The following is an 18,931-nucleotide window of genomic DNA, read 5'->3' on the forward strand; positions in this document are numbered from 1 at the left end:
GTCAGCAAGACATTTATTTAAGTGTACAGGACCTACTAAAATCTACCTAAGAATGCTTAAGGATGTAGTTGAAATATTTTTTTACTATATGAAATTATCTTTGAGAATTCATAGGTTATAAAGAGACTGCTGAGGATGGGAGATGGAAAGAAGGAAATAGCATTTGTGTTTAAAAGGATGATGGGGAGAAAGGCCTGGATAATTACAGGTTATTTTTATCTGACTTGAATTTTGGAAATAAGTTTGTAAGTACTTTGGAAGTAATTAGGCCTGGATTGTCTAGACCAAATCATATGAAACCAATATGCCTTCCTTGTTTGACAGGGCAGCAGGATAAGTGTGATAAAAGAGATGGGGAATGTAGATATTTTGACTGAAACTTTCACACTGTTCAAATAATTTCCATAAGTAATCTACATTCTAAATATAATTTCCGTAAGGTGGGTGCATAGTTGTTTACAGGATGTCTAAACCAGAATCAGTTCATTCTCAAATGGTGAAGACATTTAAGTAGATAAGCTCACATGTTTCTTCCTGGAACCAGGTTGAGATTAATGACAGTAGTCAACAGAGAAAAACCTTAAAAAACGTGTGGATGACAGTGTTCTGGTGGGGCAGGGTAAAAATTCTGAACAATCTTTAATTGAGCAACAGGATGAAATTTAGTGCAAAAGAGAACACCTGAAAAGAAATCAAAGTTACAGCTCTATGAAGAAATGCTCATGTGTAAGCAGTTGTGTGATGCAGGTGTCTCGAGTTCTAGTGCATTGCAGTGGGTAATAGTCAGCAGTATCGTACTTCTGTGATCAAAACAAATGAAGAATCACTGCATGGTTGGGGTTCAAAGTGACCTTCAAATATCATCTCTTTCCAACTCCTTGCCATGGGCAGGGACACCTTCCACTAGACCAGGTTGCTCCAAGCCCCATCCAGCCTGACCTTGAACACTTCCAGGGACAGAGCATCCACAGCTTCTCTGGGCAATCTGTGCCAGGGCCTCACCACTCTCAATGTAAAAAACTTCTTCCTTAGGTCCAATCTAAACCTGCCCTCTTTAGTTTGAAAATGATTGCCCCTTGTCTGTCACTACAGGCCCTGGTAAAAGGTCTGTTTCCATCTCTCTTCTATATCCTCCTTAAGTATTCAAAGGCTGCAATAGGGTTTCTCCGTAGCCTTCTCTTCTCCAGCTGAACAGCCCCAACTCTCAGCCTTTCCTCACAGGAGAGGTGCTCCAGCCCTCTGATCCCTTGTGGCCTTCTCTGGACTTGCTCCAACAGGTCCGTGTCTTTATGTCTTGTGCTGAGAACTCCAGAACTAGATGCAGGACTCCAGGTGGGTCTCAGTGGAGAGGAGTAGAGGGGGATCATCACTTCCCTCAACCTGTTGGCTCTTCCTTTTATACAGCCCAGGATACAATTCCCTGTATGTAGTTCATGGACACACAGGAGACAGTGCCTGTCACTTATTTTCTCTCTTTGGTGGCCCAGTGATGCTGGGCCACCACAGCTGGTTTTCTGTGTGCTCTAAAGGAAGGCAGGTGACTGGAGAGGACGTGGTGAAGCTGCAAGAACATTAGAAGCTTGGCAAAGAGGCCAGGCTGGCAGCATTTACGCTCTTCTGTCACACCTCATTATTGGTGTGAGGGGTTATTCCACTTTTTGAAGTTGTTACAGAGCCTAGATTTGTGAAATAAAAATCTAGTCTCTCTTAGTGTTTGGACAGTGGTTTGCAAGAGACAGCTGCTTTCTAACTGTTGTCAAGCTGAGCAAAAGCCATGGATATTTTTGTGGTGTTCTTGAGCATGTTGATTCTGTTGAGTGGCACTTCATTAGTTTGGGTTCTGTGCTAATGTGGCCACTGGACAGTTTAAGTCAGTTTAACCATGTTTGCTGTTGCACATGTGCTGTTTATCTCTGCCAACTGGTCAGACTTTTCAGATGCACCTTTTTTTTTTGTGTCTAAAAATGAGATTTCACATTGTGATCTTGCTTCCAGAGCCTAAGAAGAAAACCGCTGAAGTGTGAAATGCAGTACCTTTATCTTTAGAAACAACTGATTATATTAGAGGAACTCCAGGGCTGTGTGACCAACCAGCTTTCTGCAGGCGACTGCTAGTCCTTGAACCAGAATCTGAGAATCGTTGAACTAAAAAGAATTCTTATTAATCAAGACAGCTGGGAGTAAAGCCAAATGTTGGGCCATAACAGTAATAAGTATGCTGCTTATGTTAGATAGAAGTAAATAATTAAAATTTTAGAGGTTTGGGAAGTTGATGCATTTTTGTCTGATTTTTTAAATAAATGGATAAAGAGGAAAGATGTTTAGGTATCTAATTCATGCTTTTGTAGCAGGTAACTAGACTGAAACTGTTGAAAAAATGTAGTGATGTAAGCTACCTGCCCACAATCTTGACTCCCAAGGTAGTGATATTTTTGGGGGTAGGGGAAAGAGCTTGGCATACAGTAGCAGTCACGAAACAGGGCATTACTCAATGCATGCTGTATCCTAGAAAACAGTACACAGTATTTTTTCATGTCACTGGCTCCGTGTTTGCTAACATTTCTGCTTAAGCTTTAACTATATTATATAGTTTTATAGTCTATGTATTTTATAGTGAAACAGAAGCAGAGCAAAGGACATTAACAGTTGCAGAAAGAACAGTCTTGGATAAGGAGAATTGACTTTGGAAATAAGTAATTGGTGTAAGTATGGTAAAATGATGCTTAAGGGGAGTGTACACTTGTGTGTAAAATGAAGTATGTGGCTGATAATGGGTGCAGATTGGTACCTAATAAACTATTCTATTTTAATGGTTTGGGTTGGAAGGGACATTGAAGACCGTTCCAAACCCCTGCCATGGATAGGGACACCTTCCACCAGACCAGGTTGCTCCAACCTGGGTTTGAACAGTTCCAGGGACGGGGCATCCACAGCTTCTCTGGGCAACTCATGCCAGGGCCTCACCACCCTCACAGCAAAGAATTTCTTTCTTATATCCAACCAAACCTGCCCTCTTTCTGTTGAGACCACTCACCTATAGGAAGGTACCCTTGTTGATTTATTCTCCCCTAAATGTTTAACATAAAATTTGAGGTTTGTATGTAGAAAGTCCAGTTCTGTTGTGTTTCTGACTTGAGTGTCCTGTAAAGAGAGTCTGGAGTCAGCTGAGGGACTTGTGGGATGAACGTATTTACTTTTAGTTGATAATTTGCCCTTCTTAATTAAATACTAGTCTCCCATACTGATTAAGTACACAGTTTTCAATTTCAGTTAGAAAGTGTAAACTCTATTCTTAAGGCTACAACTGATGCTGCTTCTGCTGTGCAGTGATGTGCAGCTGGGTGCAGGTACAATCCATGCATCAGGCTGAGTGGTCTGGGAGACCCTCTGGCATTTGAAGATGAAACCACAGCAGTGAGCAGGTTATTAAAATTACTTCCCATTATTTTGACTGACTAATTCCCCCAAAATGGGCAGTCCCACTTCTTCTCCTGTCATTTAGAATCTATTTGCACCAAACTTTAGTGCTTTGAAAATCTCACTGACCTCAAAGTCAGACTCTTTGAGTCTACACTCTGTCAGGGCAGGTTTAGGTTGGATACAAGGAAAAGGTTCCTCACCCAGAGGGTGATTGGGCACTGGAACAGGCTTCCCAGGGCAGTGGTCACAGCACCAAGCCTGACAGAGTTCAAGAAGTTTTTGGACAATGCTCTCAGGCACATAGTGTGACTCTTGGGGAGTCCTGTGCAGGGCCAAGAGTTGGACTTTGATGATCCTTGCAGGTCCCTTCCAGCTCTGGATATTATCTGATTCTATATGTCTGTCTCCAGCATGACACACTGGCACAAGGGCATTCACAAGACACCTTTCTGTGACACACAGGCAGAGTGAAACAGTGCCACAGGGCAAGAAACTCTGTGGGATACTAATAATTTTTGTGTCCTACTTATTTTAAAAAAACATGTTCATAAAAAGAAGAAAATCTCCTTTTGGTACCACTCTGCTTGCCAGTCACAGGACTTGTGCCTTCTGACTCACTGCTCTGGATCTGTGGAGAGCAGCTTCAGTTTCATAATGCCAGTCCAGTATCTTTTTAATATCATGCTGTTACTGATATATTTTTCACATCAGGAAATGAAAATGATTTTGATGAAGAGCAGTTCTAGTTTTAGCTCTAAGATAGGATTAGTCTACTTTCCAATTCTTGTTTCTAAACGAAATCTGTGCCAACTGGAAATTATCCAGTTGGTTGAAAAATGACATGGGAGCAGTTCGGTCAGGAATATTTGCTTTTTTACCCTGGGGTTTCTTCCATCTGCCTAATAAAACAATTATATCACTGTAAGACTGAAATTCCCTTGTCCTTGTCCTGTCTGGAAGTGGATGGTACTAGTGGCTGTTGAGGCAGATGGAAATCATTGCCTCTTTTTCTGCCCTTCTGTACCTGATACAGAGCCTGGGTCTGTCATCCCATCAACCCCTTTTTGGGTGCTGGGAAGCTGCTTGCCAAGTCCACACAAACCTTCTCTTCTGGCCTACACAAGCCCAGTTTTCTGCAGTGTGCTAAATTCTTGGTTTCATTAGGTACTATAACACTATAAAGTTCTAGAGGCTAATTAAGCATTTTGATATGTACTGGAAATGAAAATACACTGTTGAAATCTTTTTCATTAGGCAGGTAAACCATTGTATAGCATTTCTTTTGGTATTTCAGCATCTGTGCAATTTGGGATCCTTGTGTCCTCTAAAGAGTGTGACATCCGATGGGGGAGAAAACAGCCTCTCCAAGTGTAAAAGTATTTTCAGCACATTTTTTTTCACTAAAATTTGGTCAAACTGGAAAACATTGTCTGTTTTTTGTAGGACAATGCTGAGCTGGGGGTTCCAGTGACAATACAGAAGCAGCATGGAGGGAAGAGTGTCTCATCTCTGTTTATGCAGATGCTTTCCATCCATTTTCTGCCGTGATCTGCAAAATCAAATTCACAGTTAAACTTTTCAGTTATAACAGCATTAAGAGGAATTATACCCAGCAGATTATAGCTCATCTGAGGGCACCAAATCAGTGAATGTAGGAGAATGAGAAACTTGCAGTCTTTTAGAACTCTTTCAGTGCAATGTATAAATATAATAATTTTATTCTATGGAAGTTCTGACATTTGAATTTAGGAGGAACAGACTGTTGATGATGAATGTAGATTTTCACTGACAAGCTACAGAAGGAGAGGGGCTCCATCTCTCTGATCACCTTCATGGCTGCCTCTGGACCTGCTCTAACCGGTCCATGTCCTTTTTACATTGAGGGCCCCAGAGCAGGAGGCAGCACTCGGGGTGGGATCTCACTAGAGCAGAGCAGAGGGGCAGAACCCACTCCCTCACCCTGCTGCCCTCACTGCTCTTGGCACATCCCAGGACACAGTTGCCTTTATGGGCTGCAAGTGAACATTGATGGTTCATGTCAAGCATGATATTTGTCAACATGATGTCAATATCCCTCTATTTGCCACATTTGTAAACAGAATGTTTCTTTCGGTTTTTGCTCTTTTCCAGCCAAATAATGATTTTTTTCCTAGTTCTCTTTTTACCTCCTCCTTACATGTTTATTTCTGATACTTTTGTGTAAACCACTAAGCCTGAAATGCTATTTATGGTTTGCTACAGACACAACTGGAGGCAGTGTATTCCTGCCCTTGGTGTATCTTCATTGTACAAAGAGGCTTCATCCAGTCTCAGTCTGTAACTCCTAGGAGCTGTTGAGATGTACAGACAACAGACCTGCTTGAGTAATTTGCAAATGAAGTGTAAGACAGCAAATGACAGATGGTCGAGACAGACTGGCAAGAGTAAGAAACAGTCAAACAGTACAACCAGAGCATGGTCACGGCAATGCTGGTTGTGCCCACTGACTGTGGGCTGCAGTGGCAGGGAGGAAGGCAAGAGAGGATGATGAGAGGATGTCTATGGGTGGGTCAGTAGGTTCCCTTTTACCGTTTTGCCATGGTTAAATAACATTTATGGAGCAGGATGAGATTAGATTCTATTCCACTCTCCTACTTGCTTTTTTTTTCAGTCACTTTCAAAATTGTCAGTGTCCTTTCCAAATCCAGACAAGTCTGTATTTTTAGTCATGTTCGTGCAGTTTGCGGTGTCGGGGAGAGGGAAGGGGAAAAGCATTCCCCATGACTGATGAGAAACAGCTGAAATGCTATAAATGTTGATCACTGTAGGCAAAATAGTAAATCAGGAATGGGCAAGGCAAGCATTTTATTTGTTTAAACTGTCCCATGGCTTGTTCTTGTTTATTTTTCTAGTTTAACTGGGTTGACAGAGTCATGGAATGAATAGTATGTATTTTATGGTTGTTTTACAACATTGCATCTCCAAGAGTATAAATAAAACACAGTTTCTCAGCTCTTAGTGTTCCCTTTGTGATATTTCATTCTTGCGTTTAGCATTTTGCACACTGACGTCCTGATACTGCGTCACTGACAACAACAGAGGTGTCCCCTGACACTTCAACAGCTTGGTAAAATAGTGAAGAGCAGTGTTATAAGAAGATGGATATTTATGTAGCTTTTCTTATGGCCCCAAAGTTTATACAGTTAATATGAGGAAGAAATTCTTTGATCTGAGGGTGGTGAGGCCCTGGCACAAGTTGCCCAGGGAAGTTGTAGCTCCCCCATCCCTGGAAGTGTTCAAGGCGAGGTTGGAAGGGGCTTGGAGCAACCTGGGACAGTGGAAGGTATCCTTGTCCATGGCAGGGGGTTGGAACTGTTCTATGATTCTTTGAATATGAATAATTTTCACATAGCTTCTCCCAGTGAATAACTTCAATCCTAGTTTCCTGCACAAGTTTGACCACCAATCCCTTATTTATTACTGTCCCTAGCACTTCAGTTTGGTTGCAGTGGTTTGCTTTTTTTCTTTTCCATGAGTACCAGCTAACTGTTTTTATGAGAGATACCAGCTTGCATCTCCATTAGCATTTTGAGCTGGGGATTCCATGAGGAAACTTTCCTGTTGCTCTTCATTAACTGTACTTTTTGGTCACATGGCAGAGCAGTTCACGAACTGGATGCCTTTCAGATGAAATGAATATAGAAGATGCACTCTAATAGCATGCCTGATATGCTCCAACAGCTAATGGGCATTCAGTCCATGGCACCTGATCAGAAAGTCCTCAGCACCGTTTTGCTGTAGAGATCTGCTCCTGGAACACCCTTACTCATATAAATGTAGCAGCTTTTAGTAAAAACTTAACTAAGATTGTTTTATTTCCTTATTTTGTTTGCTACATTAAGATAATAAGAACTTAGAAACATATACACAGGAATTTGATTCTTTTTCTACCAATTAATTGTTGGGCTTAAATGTTTGCAGCAACAAGGCAAAATTATTGATCTCCTTGGAGATCACTACATACATTATCTACTCAGTTATTGTTTGAATTCTTAAAGCAAACAAAAATAGGCTTTTTGGGTTTTTTCAGGGCAGTCTGAATATTGTCTTCATGTCTTCATTATCATTATTTTTATCATTCTCAAGCCAAAATGTAAGGCTGCTACTTGGAAAACATATTGCGTTAAATCCCCCCCAAACCTATTCCTTCTTTTTCTTTTTTTCACTACTAAATACTTTTTTTGCAAAAAGAGGAAAAAAAAAAAAAAGGAAACTGTTGAGTGATGTTGCACAAAACGGTAGCCAGTAATCACATCTCAGGGAACAAAGAATGATGTCTCTGCAGAACACTCCCTAGCACTGGGGGCAAAACTAATGGATGTGCACTTGGCCAGCCTATTTGAAAGAGCACTTCCAGTGTTTCAGGGAGCTCATACAGCATCTGGAAGTGGAGTACTTCAGATATGGTGTGCTCAGAAAAGCTAAGGCTGGTGATACAGTAAAATAACAGTGCTCCTATAAAGAAGGAATGTAAAGTGTGGGTTTTTCTTTTAGCTCAGTCGTTGGGTGTGAAATTGAATTGAGAAGTCTCCAAACTATATTAAATCACCCCCTTGGCATTGCCACAGGAACAATTTATTTCATCTTGAAGGAGCCTTTGGTTTCCAGATCAGCGGAGCTAAGCAGGAGGAACGTGCGTCACATTGAGGTAAACAGGGATGTGAGCTGGTTAAAAACAGAAAAGGAAACGCAGCAAAATTCTGTGCCCCTGACATTTGTCAGCCTCTTCCGAAATGTGAATGCCATTTCCATTAAGCTTTGGGGCAGATATTATCTCTGTACCTTTTGTTGTGCTGATGACTTGGAAGCTGAACATAAATGTATTTGGTTCAGCTGATTTTTCAAGAGGGAAAAATCTGTGTTGTTTTGTTCACCAGGAAGTTTGCTGTGCCATTGCAATGCTGTCATGCCTTGGTGGGCATGTAATGCAGGAGGGCTGGTACTGAGGGATGGCTCTTGCTGCTTTAGTGCCAGTGTGAGGTGGGACTAGAGAACTTCCAGCTTCTGACCTACTTTTGTCATCACAACTTTTTCAGGGATAACAAATTACAAATGTCTTCACAACACTATGTAACGTCTGTTATACTTTTCTCAAAGTCTGTCTCTGGAACAAGACACTGAAACTGTAAGCAGTAAGCTTTATATCAAATATTTCTACTGTCAGAATGATTTTGGCACAACGTGAAGGCAAAACCCTTGACGCTTCCTTCAGGGTCTAAAAGTTCTACACAGATGCCTCCAAACAGCCCCAGCGTGTGATGGTAACATGGCAGGATGTGTGAACCATGGAGCAGGACCGTGTGCTGACATGTTTTGTGGCCAGTGTGGGTCTCTTTAGGGTTTGTTCCCTGCAAAGTGCAGAGCAACAAAGTCATTTAGGGTCACATCTGGAATACAGACTGCACATCCCTTACATAGTACAGCTTAAAGGTACTAGGATCCCCTTTATCATGATTGCAATAGTGCAAGCAAATTGGCCTTAATTTAACCAAAAAGAGCAAGTTCTAATAAATTTTAACCTGCCCCTCTCAAAGTCCAATTGTAAAATTTATTTTGGCTTTACTGTTTTATTTCATCTTTGGCTCACAATTTACCTGACCTTCATCCCTTGAAAACAAGAGAAAGCCAAGCACAGAGCAACAAACTAAACAGACCAGGGTAGCAAACCTGGGTTGGTTTGTTCCTATCCTGAGACAATTGTTCAATTTTGGAAGATGCTAATTATTGCCATGTTTAATGTAAAATAAACCCAAGTTATTTTTAATCCTATCTTAATGCTCTCCTCTACCTTAAGGATGAGATAAGCGGAGCTTTTCACTGAGTTCCAATGTGAGGAACACACTTTTAGACAGTACAGTGGTCATTGGAGAACACTTTGTAGTTCTGATTAGTTGACAAAATACCCTGGTTTTCCCCCCTTTCAAAATGTCTCACATCTAGAGATGTTGCCATCCTGAAATGTACCCTGGTAAATGACAGGTGGAAGGACATATTTTTCTGTTACTGTTTCCAGCTATGGGATTGTATGAGGGATTCCCTTTGGTAATAGAAGAAACTTCCTGCAAACCAGCATTCAGACACTAGTATTCAATCTGAATATTTTATTCAAATAATACCCTGTCCCACTTGTAAGTAGGGAAGTAGGAAGATCCCACACTCTCAGCTTCAGCTACCTCCAGTGAAAGGTAAAATAAAAAGCTATGACCTGGAGACCTATGCCTTAAGAGGATCACTGAATGGTAAATTTGTATTTTACTGTTCTGCCATTTCTTAAAGGCAATAGGACAATAGAAACTCTTTACTCATCATCATCATTATTTTAAAATATTTTCTCTATTTACACCACTCCTGGAATTTTAACTGAGAATCAATAGTGATTTTTCATATGCTCTTCCAGAATTTCCCAATAAGTTTCACCTTTTTTGGAAGGAAAGAATTTGATAATTGATGGAGCTGTTGTTTACACTGGTGACTTCTGAGAGTTCCTGCCATTTAAGGCATTTTCACTTATGAGTTGCATTAAGTTGCTTCTTGTTTTGTGTGGCTCATGAAATAGTTGTTACAAGCACTTGAGATGAACCCAGGTCTTTAAAATTCTGATTAGAAAAATCAGAGTCCCTTTTTCTTTTCCTCTTGTCTCTTTTCTCCATTCACCACAGAAATGCATACTGCCCTCCTCTAATCTTTCCTTCCTTCCTATCCTTTTCATAAATGTAATTAGCCTTTTTTCTACTTCTGGGCCAATGGCATTTTGAAATGTTATGGGTCTAGTGCTAAATAACCTCCTCAATTTAAGACTAAATCTTTTAGCTGTCAGTCTTAGTTTCATGGCAATGCTGTTCGTTACTTTAATTCAGATAATCCCTTTTCCCTGACATAGTTTACTGATTTCCTCATACTTGGATGTATCAGGAAACGCATCATACCTTAGTTTCTGTTTCCCAAGGCAAGATGATAGAATCATAAAATGGTTTGAGTTGGATGGGACCTTAAAGATCATATTGTTCCAATCCCCTGCCATGGGCAGGGACATCTTCCACTAGACCAGTTTGCTCAGGGCCCTGTCCACCCTGTCCTTGAACACTTCCAGGGATGGGGATCATCTACCTTCACCTCCTGTGACAGGTTCACAACTTCTCTGATCATCCTTGCAGTAATTTGTTGCTCTTCCAGCGTGCCTCTATCTTCCTTAATCCAGGATGAGCAGAGCCATACACAATATCCAGGCTAGGTCATTACAGGCTAGGTCATTACAGTACCTTCAATATGACATTTACATATCCCAATCGTGAAGTAGCTTCCAGTTGATATTTTCTAGGCTTCTTTTTTTGGTTTTCTTTTTTAAAATGTGTGTCACTTTAGTGACTCCTTTATACCCCTAGAAGTAACCAGTGTGCCCATCTTCTTTGCTATAAACAGGGAATGAATCTGTTGGTAGGTTGTTTTTGTTATGAGACTCTTCAGTGCTTGGCCTCAACGTGTTCTATCAAATTCCATCTTTCTTCTTGTGCTGCACAAGAACTCTGCAGTGTTGCAACCAGTGTGGCTACGTGGAAACAGATATATTCAACTCTGAGAGATGAATTTATGTCTTACAGGAATATTTATATCCAGTGCAGAACTAATTTCAGGAAAAACTTATTTTGTAATTGTAAATTATGCCTCTTTCCCTACTGTAGTTAGTTCCTTGGAGTATCTTTTAATAAATGAACAGGAAAAATCAAAATAGGAAAAGTGCTTGCTTTGTTTGCTTGCAAAACTCTAGGAAAAACATTAGACTAAAGTTTTAAATCACAGCCATCTCCTAAATCAAATGTGTAACAAGGGTGATAATGAGTGCAAACACACTGAATAATAAAATGTAATTTGGGTTCTGAATTCTAGGGCTCTAATCCAAAACTCGCTGATGTCTGTGGGAAGGCTTCCATTGATTTGAATTAGGCCTTGGCTTTTGTCCTGAATGAACACAATACCAGTGGAGCTATTCATGAAAGAAATGTTTGGAAATAAATCACAGGAACTTGCTGTGTCAGAACCCAATTCACTTGCTAATTCTGGCAGTCATGTTTTACAATGCTCGTTTTGTCGATACTTTGTCACAGTCCCTCACATGAACTAACTAAATTCCATCTTAAAAAAAAATCATTTGCTGCCGCTGCTGCAATGGAAGGTTGTTTCTGGATCATTACTCTGATATTTAAAACTTTCTTTAACTTCTAACCTGAACCTATTTATGCCAACTGTTTCCACTTGTTTTATGCCAACAGTTTTCTAGTTTCTGCTCTACACAGTGTCCTTTGTCCTGACTCTGAACAGTTCTGGTAAACTACTGATGATTGTCAGGCTTTGCTTTGTTTTGCTAAATAAGGCAAGCATTTTCATTTCTTAGTGAGTTGTTCATTCATAGAATCATGGAATGGTTAAAGTTGGAAAAGACTTCTAAGACTAAGACTTCTAAAAGAGTTCACCCATTAATCCAGCACTGCCATGTTCATCACAAAACCATGTCCCCAAGTGCCACATCCACATGTTTTCTGAACACTTTTAGGGATGGTGATTCCATCACTTCCCTGGGAAGGCTGTTGCAATGCTTGAAAACCCGTTCCATTAATAAATTCTTCCTAATGAAACCTCTCCTGGCACAACTTGAGGCCATTTCCTGTTATGATATTGTTTGTTATCTGGGAGAAGAGACTGACCCCCACCTGGCTACACCCTCCTCTCAGGGAGTTGTAGAGAGAAATAAGGTCCCCGCTGAGCCTCCTTTTCTCCAGGATGAGCCCCCCCCTGCCCCCAGCTCCCTGTAACCTTTATCTGAATCTATTCCCATTTGCCTTAATCTGCTTGGGATATAGCCAACAAACCCTGCATTTTTAATGAGGTGCAATAGTGCTCTATATAATGCTGTTAATACTTTCCTTGCTTTACTGGAAATACTTTTCCAGATATATCCAGTATCTTGTTTGCCTCCTTATGGCTGCAATTCACTGATCATTGTTATCATGTAACTTACACGGTGTTGGTCAAGGTGAGCTCTCATTTAGTGGCAGAAATAGTTTTTAGTCCAGGAGAGCATAGGTTTGTCCTTGTCCTCAGATGCTTTTAGCTCGTCTGTCACTCCAGCCCTCGTTTCTTCCTTGCATTTGTCCTCAGCATTGGCTGTCGTAAATGATAACCATCAAGCTTGAGTAATCAGCAGCCTTAATTAGTATGGTCCTATTTTGTGATAATTTTGTTAATTTAGAAAAAAAAAAAGGAAATTTCAGAAACTGCTAGAGGTGGTGAGTGAGGGTGATGGGAGCTGACAGAAGGTGACAGGAAAGAAAGAACTGGGGAAAGGTGCCCAGTGTTAGGCACAGGAATGAGATGAAGAGAGGGCACAGAGCTCACGAGGGAGAAGTGAGAACTTGATCAAATGAAGGCTCCTCACATTTTCCAGAACATTAATTGAGCCTCATGGAGACATACTTGGGATGGATGAAGACACTCCAAAATCCCAGAAATAAATTATTAACTCATGACTTTCTGCATTTTGACTTTTCAAGAGTAACATCACTGCTGCTTAACTTTGGACGTCCCTTTTTTTTCATAAGTTTTCAAAGTGCCCTGAAAGTTTAAAGACTTATTTTCTAAAAGCATTTTAAAAGTACTGAATCCTAAAAGCACTTTAAAAGTCCTGAATTGAGAGGATTATGAGTCTTGAATAATTTATCCACAAAACTTGAAAGGGAGAGAATTTGCTTAGGTCTTTAAAATGTATATGATAAATTTTCTTATAGATTGGAATGACTCTGAAAGACTTTTATCCAGATAAGTACATTCAGCACTTATTAGAAGTCACAGGCAATAGCAATTAAGGCATAAGGCGTTTCCTGGGAATTAATGTGAAGCTGGGAGGAGTTGGGATGGCTCGAGATGCAGCTGAGGGCCATTAAATTCAGTTGATGATTAATGACCTCTGCTGAGGTCATTATTATTATCAGCTGAAAACGTAGAAAAATCCAGATGTATGGCTCTTTTTAATAGGAGTTGCAGTTTCAGTTGGTGCAGTAGAATTGTCCCCACTGTGGATAGACTGCCCTGTATTAATATCAAATAGAGGCTTGATTTTCTTCCTCCCCACGGCATTTTTAGGAGTGTTAATCAAAGCTGGATCTCTAAAGCTGTGCCAGTATCAAATTGAAAAGTAAGCAGAATAAAGTCCATAGTGCTTTACAGTTCTCCCAGTGTAGCAGTGGCATCCAGCACTTAATCAGCTTTTTTTAGAGATACTCCATCTATCCCTTTCAGTGCCTAATGAGAAAGAGTTTCAGGATTGCCTAGGAACGTGCCCAGAACATTTCTTGTGCTCCCTGTTCTTGGACCCACGTTTGAAATTGTGTCCTACCTTCTTTTGCATTATGACTCCAACCAAGATCTGGGTTCTGGGTTGTGTTACAAAGAGGGTGGGCACACAGCACTGGCTGATGCAGGCAAATACTGCTGTGTTCATACAGGTAGGATCTCTTTCCTAATAAACAGTCACTCATAACAGATACTTCCAAGTGTTCAGACAAGTCCATGCATGGTTTCTTCCGTGGTTGGTGAAACTTTTTTTTTTAATATGATGAATTATTTCATTGTTGACTTGTAGGGAAAATGAGTCCTACTTTACACGGATGCCGGGCTCTTGTCCCTTTCTCTCCCTTCCCCCAGCCCATTTAGCCTGGTCATTGTGAAGGTTGTAGCATCAAATTTCCAAGCAGGACAGGGCTGAAATGGCTCCTGCTTTTGGCTGACCTTTATACAAATGCCACTGGATGAAGACTTCTGCTCAGGAAAATGGAATTTTTCAAAAATGTCAGCAAAGCAGACAAAAGGCGTAACTCACGTGGGAAATGTTGACAATTTGTACATTAGGTGGTATGACTAGACCCGCTTGTTCAAACCTAACAGCATCACACTGTTTTGGGGATAGCTGTGTGCCTTTAGTCACCCTCAGCCAAACCACAGAGCTCTCGCCTCTCTTTTTTCTCTCCTTTTTCTTTTTTTATTCCTCCAAAGTGTCTCATGCGGTGAGAGGAAGAGGTGAGCGAGGTCAGGCAGAATGAAATGAAAATCATGAAAGCTTAATAGACCACAGGGAGGTTCCTTTGAAAGGGTGCCAGAAATGGAATATCAGTTATGGGGAAGAAGACCACAGAGTTGGCAGTGAATGAAAGGAGATCTGGTACATGCGCATTGGTGTGTCACAGTCTTTGCCATGGCCCTGGTCTGTTTTCTCAGTTAACTCTTTAACAAATGTCTCAGGCTGACAGTAGTTACTCCCCCAGTGCCATTAGTGCTCCCTGATGCAGCTGCACTGTGCTTCAGGATACATTTTTTCTGAGTTCTGAATTTTTTGTTTTGCTTGTAAGCTCAACAGATGAGAACTGAAGTATTGATGAGTTTACATAAATTGCATTTTTTTTTTTATCTTCTGCAGTCTTTACCAGTTATTCACTCTAAGGATAAGAAATTGTTTTCCTGGATGAGAAGAAAAGAAGTCATATTTTAAAACACGTAAAACCATACTGACTTGCAGAGATAGCAAAGAAAACAGAATCACAGAATGGTTTGCGTTGGAAGGGACATTAGAGATCATCTAGTTTCAACCCTGCTGCCACGGGCAAGGACACCTTCCACTAGACTAGGTTGCTCCAAGCCCCATGCAGCCTGGCCTTGAACACGTCCTGGGATGGGGCAACCACATCAGGTTATTGTAATTATACATTAGGTTATTGTAATTATACAAACCTCTGACATAATAGCCCTCAGTGCATGAAATGGTGTTGCAAATCATCTCAAACACTGGATTTTTCAGGATAAAGCACTCTTAAGAGAAAGGGCTTTGCTCTGGCTGATTGTCCATCTTCTAAGACTTCAAATCATGGTTGCAGTAATTCAAATGCTTGGAATTGATGTGCAACTCAGTGGATGACGGTCTGAAATCTGGGTAAATGCAAAGGCTGGACTAAATGATAACTGCCCCCCCCCTTTCAGCCTTAATATTTTATGAATCTGTACTTGTGTGAATGAAAAGACCTGTGCAAGTGCCAGAATTGATTTAAGGATTTTGCTTTTATTTGATGGTGTGGAACTAGTACTCTGCATGCTCACAGCTTACAGAGAAATCACAGAGGGTCTGAACCTCCAAGGCTGCCAATGTACCTTGAATTTCTGTTCATCTCCAGGTCCATGGATGTAGTACACTTCAGACCTTTCTTTTACAATGTTGAAATATCCATATTTTTGTCATGTTCTTTTGAAAGTGTTTCTACAGCCTGAAATTTGTCTTTGGGACAGGTCACTGTTTTCAGTTACCCAATTTGTTTCCCAGATGCTACAGGAACTCTCAAGGAATGATTGTGTTTCTGCATTAAGTATTTAAATGACAAAACATCCAGAACAAACATATCATGCAATACCAAATGACACTGCAGTGCTGATGTGGATGTAACCCTCAGTTCCAGACTTTCTCTGCTGACTCCATTGTAATTCAGCACAGTGGTTGCTTCTGTAGAGATGAGCCCAGAGTTGTCTGGTGTTTTCAGTCATATGCCCTTTTCAGCTTCATTTCATGTGTCACTGTGGCAGTTTTGCTCAACTTCTGTGAGAAGTTCAATAGCTGCTGGGTTCTCAATTTGCAGTCTTCTTCCCCCAAACTTTTTGCAGAGTCCAGCACTACCAGACCAGTGCTTTCCTCAACTTGTTTTCACAGAGCCTTTATTACTCTATGGACACCTGCCCCCAAAGGCCACAGTCTGAAACCTCCTGGTTAAATGGTTGTCAAGTTTCAGATTCTCCTTTGACACAGACTGATGTGACAGAACACAAAATTAATCCTCAGCATTGTTTCTTTTTAATTTGCAGGAGAAATTCGAAGGCTTGTTCCGTGCCTATGATGACTGTGTGACATTCCAGCTGTTCAAAAGCTTCAGGCGTGTGCGGATAAATTTTAGCAGTCCCAAATCAGCTGCTCGTGCCAGAATAGAGCTGCATGAAACACAGTTCAGAGGGAAGAAGTTAAAGTTGTATTTTGCACAGGTAATGAATTCTGGAATCTACTTCTGTCAGTGAAGAGCTTTTATAGAAATATTGTGCAGTATCACCGAATAAAAGTAATAAAAGTTCCTCCCATGCCCAATCTCTCTTCTGAAAGATTACTCAAACCTCCTTATGTTGACTGAACTGTACCTGCCCTGAGGGTCTGCAGTAAATTTAAAGGGCCACTTAGGACTAAAGTTGCTTATTCAATGCACAGAATTACATGGCTTAGAGGTGATTTACAACAGTGGGTGTTGTCTGTGGGTAACTCTCTAAACCAACCATAAAAAACCTGCTAATGTAAAGAATCCAAACGAGTAATAATTAAAAAAAAAAAGCTGGATTACTTATTTAACTGCGACCCTGAGCCACAGTCAGGCTTCCTCCTGCCTTTTGGGTTTTTTTCCTTACTGAATACATGAATTACAAATATTGAATTCTCTAGAAAGAATTCATTAAGTTCAAGTAAAAGGAAGCAGGTAGGGGAAGAACAACACTCTCAGCTTGGGGGCATAGGTGATTATATCCATCTACTGGAAGTGTCAGGTGGGGGTTCAGTTCTCCTTGGACAAGGGAGAGAGAACACAGACCTTGCACAGCCTAGGTGGGTAACAGGCCCCAGCCAGCATATAGAAAGGTGAGGGAGGTTGAGAGCCCAACCACCGCCTCTTCTGAATGCATGTTAATGAATTGCTGTGGCCACTGTGGCATGTGGGATACCCACTAGTGTCTATGAGCAATGTAAGCATGCTTGAGCATGTAAGCATGCTTTGGGCTGCAGATTGGCCCTTCAGAGGTCTGAGATTAAGGGCTGACTCATTTGAAGGTATCAGGCAAACCCAAGAGGCTGTTAAATTGTGATCCTCTTCATCCTGGTCAAAATAGGAGCTGTTTTGAGCCTTGGCAGGAGATGAGTTCAGAAGATCTTACAGTTGGATTTACGTGTTGAGAATCTGCCTCAATCCCATTTTATATGCCTTAATCTCCTAGATCTGGCTCTGTTTTTTTTTTCTGAGAGGTTTCAAAACTTGCAGTTAAGCAGATCTGAGAACCATTTCACTCTTCCTGCACAATCAAGAGGTTAATTGGAAACTTGGGATAACAAGAAAAAGAAAAATGTGCACAATAGTGATTAGTCTCCCTATCTAAGCAGATTTCCTGCAGAGCCATTCTGGCATCTGCACTGTGCTCTCCAGTACACTCAGCCTTAAGAGAGCTTATTAGTCATGTCCAGGGATGAAGATGTGGAAGCAGCACAGTGTCTGGGGCAGTGTATGGCCTGAGCCAGGCTGAAGAACAACTTCCAGACCTAGAAGTTCTGGGGAACATGGAGTTGAGAGACCCAGACTGGCTCTTTGCAAACCCATTCCAGTATGGCAGGATTGTCAGCACTCTGATGCATTTGCTGTCATGGAAATGCAGTTTATTGTTCTGGGCTCGAGGTGGTTGTAACCTTGCTCAGATATGACTGTAGTATAATTCACTTATGCTGAGGCTTCTTTTACATAAAAGAAAAGATCAGGAATTAAACTAGGTAATTTGAGATGGAAATAAGACGAGAACATTCAGTTGCAAATTACTAAGGAAGATGATAGATTCCTTTATCTTCAACTAAAGAAATGAAATATTTAGAAACCTTTCTGAAGTTACTTATAAGGCCTTGACGCAGGAGTTACTGGTTCCTTGTGTAATGTCTGTTTTTATTTAGGCATTTAGACTAGGAGATCACAACAGTATCTTTTCAGCCTCAAAAATCTCTAAACAGCAGCTGTGGATACCAAAGCTTTGTACTTATCTGAGAGAAGGTATACAATAGGCACAAACAGTGTAGCTTTGCTGATGTAACAGCCCTCCGCTGTGCACTTACTGCAGAGGCACCATCTGTAAGGCTGAGATGAAATTCATCTCCAGGCCTTCTCTGCTGAGACTGACGTTGAAACCCTGCCTGGGTGGCATTTGGGATTAGAAGTGTATGGTTTGAGTAATCATTCCATTTAGCCATCCTGTGTGGATGAAAAGCTGGACATGACGTGTCTATGTGCACTGGCAGCCCAGAAAGCCAGCTGTGTCCTGGGCTGTATAAAGGGAACAGTGACCATCAGGAAGAGGGAGGTGATTCTCCCCCTCTACTCTGCCCTCGTGAGACCCACTGGAGTGCTGCATCCAGCTCTGGGGTCCTCAGCACAGGAAGGACCAGGGCTTGTTGGAGCAGGTCCAGAGGAGGGACACGAGGGTGATCACAGAGCTGGAGTACCTCTGCTATGGAGACAGGCTAAAAGAGCTGTGGTCATTCAGCCAGGAGAAGAGAAGGCTCCAGGGAGACCTTATTGTGGCCTTTCAGTACTTGAAGGTGGCCTGTGAGAAAGACGGAGACAAACCTTTTATTGCAATAGGATAAGGGGGAGTA

General features: G+C 41.2%; 1 protein-coding gene across 3 annotated transcripts in view; it reads left to right on the top strand.

Moving 5' to 3' along the window:
- The window catches only part of RCAN2 (regulator of calcineurin 2), an 86,234-nt gene that overhangs the window by 52,876 nt on the left and 14,427 nt on the right, over nucleotides 1-18,931 (top strand). For all 3 annotated transcript variants that reach the window (XM_032682696.1, XM_032682697.1, XM_032682698.1), the window contains one exon: nucleotides 16,351-16,524. In XM_032682696.1, the coding sequence (XP_032538587.1) occupies nucleotides 16,351-16,524 (174 nt within the window). The remainder of the gene's footprint in view (nucleotides 1-16,350; nucleotides 16,525-18,931) is intronic.

The sequence above is a fragment of the Chiroxiphia lanceolata genome, chromosome 3, assembly GCF_009829145.1.
Source record: "Chiroxiphia lanceolata isolate bChiLan1 chromosome 3, bChiLan1.pri, whole genome shotgun sequence".
Taxonomy (NCBI): Eukaryota; Metazoa; Chordata; class Aves; order Passeriformes; family Pipridae; genus Chiroxiphia; species Chiroxiphia lanceolata.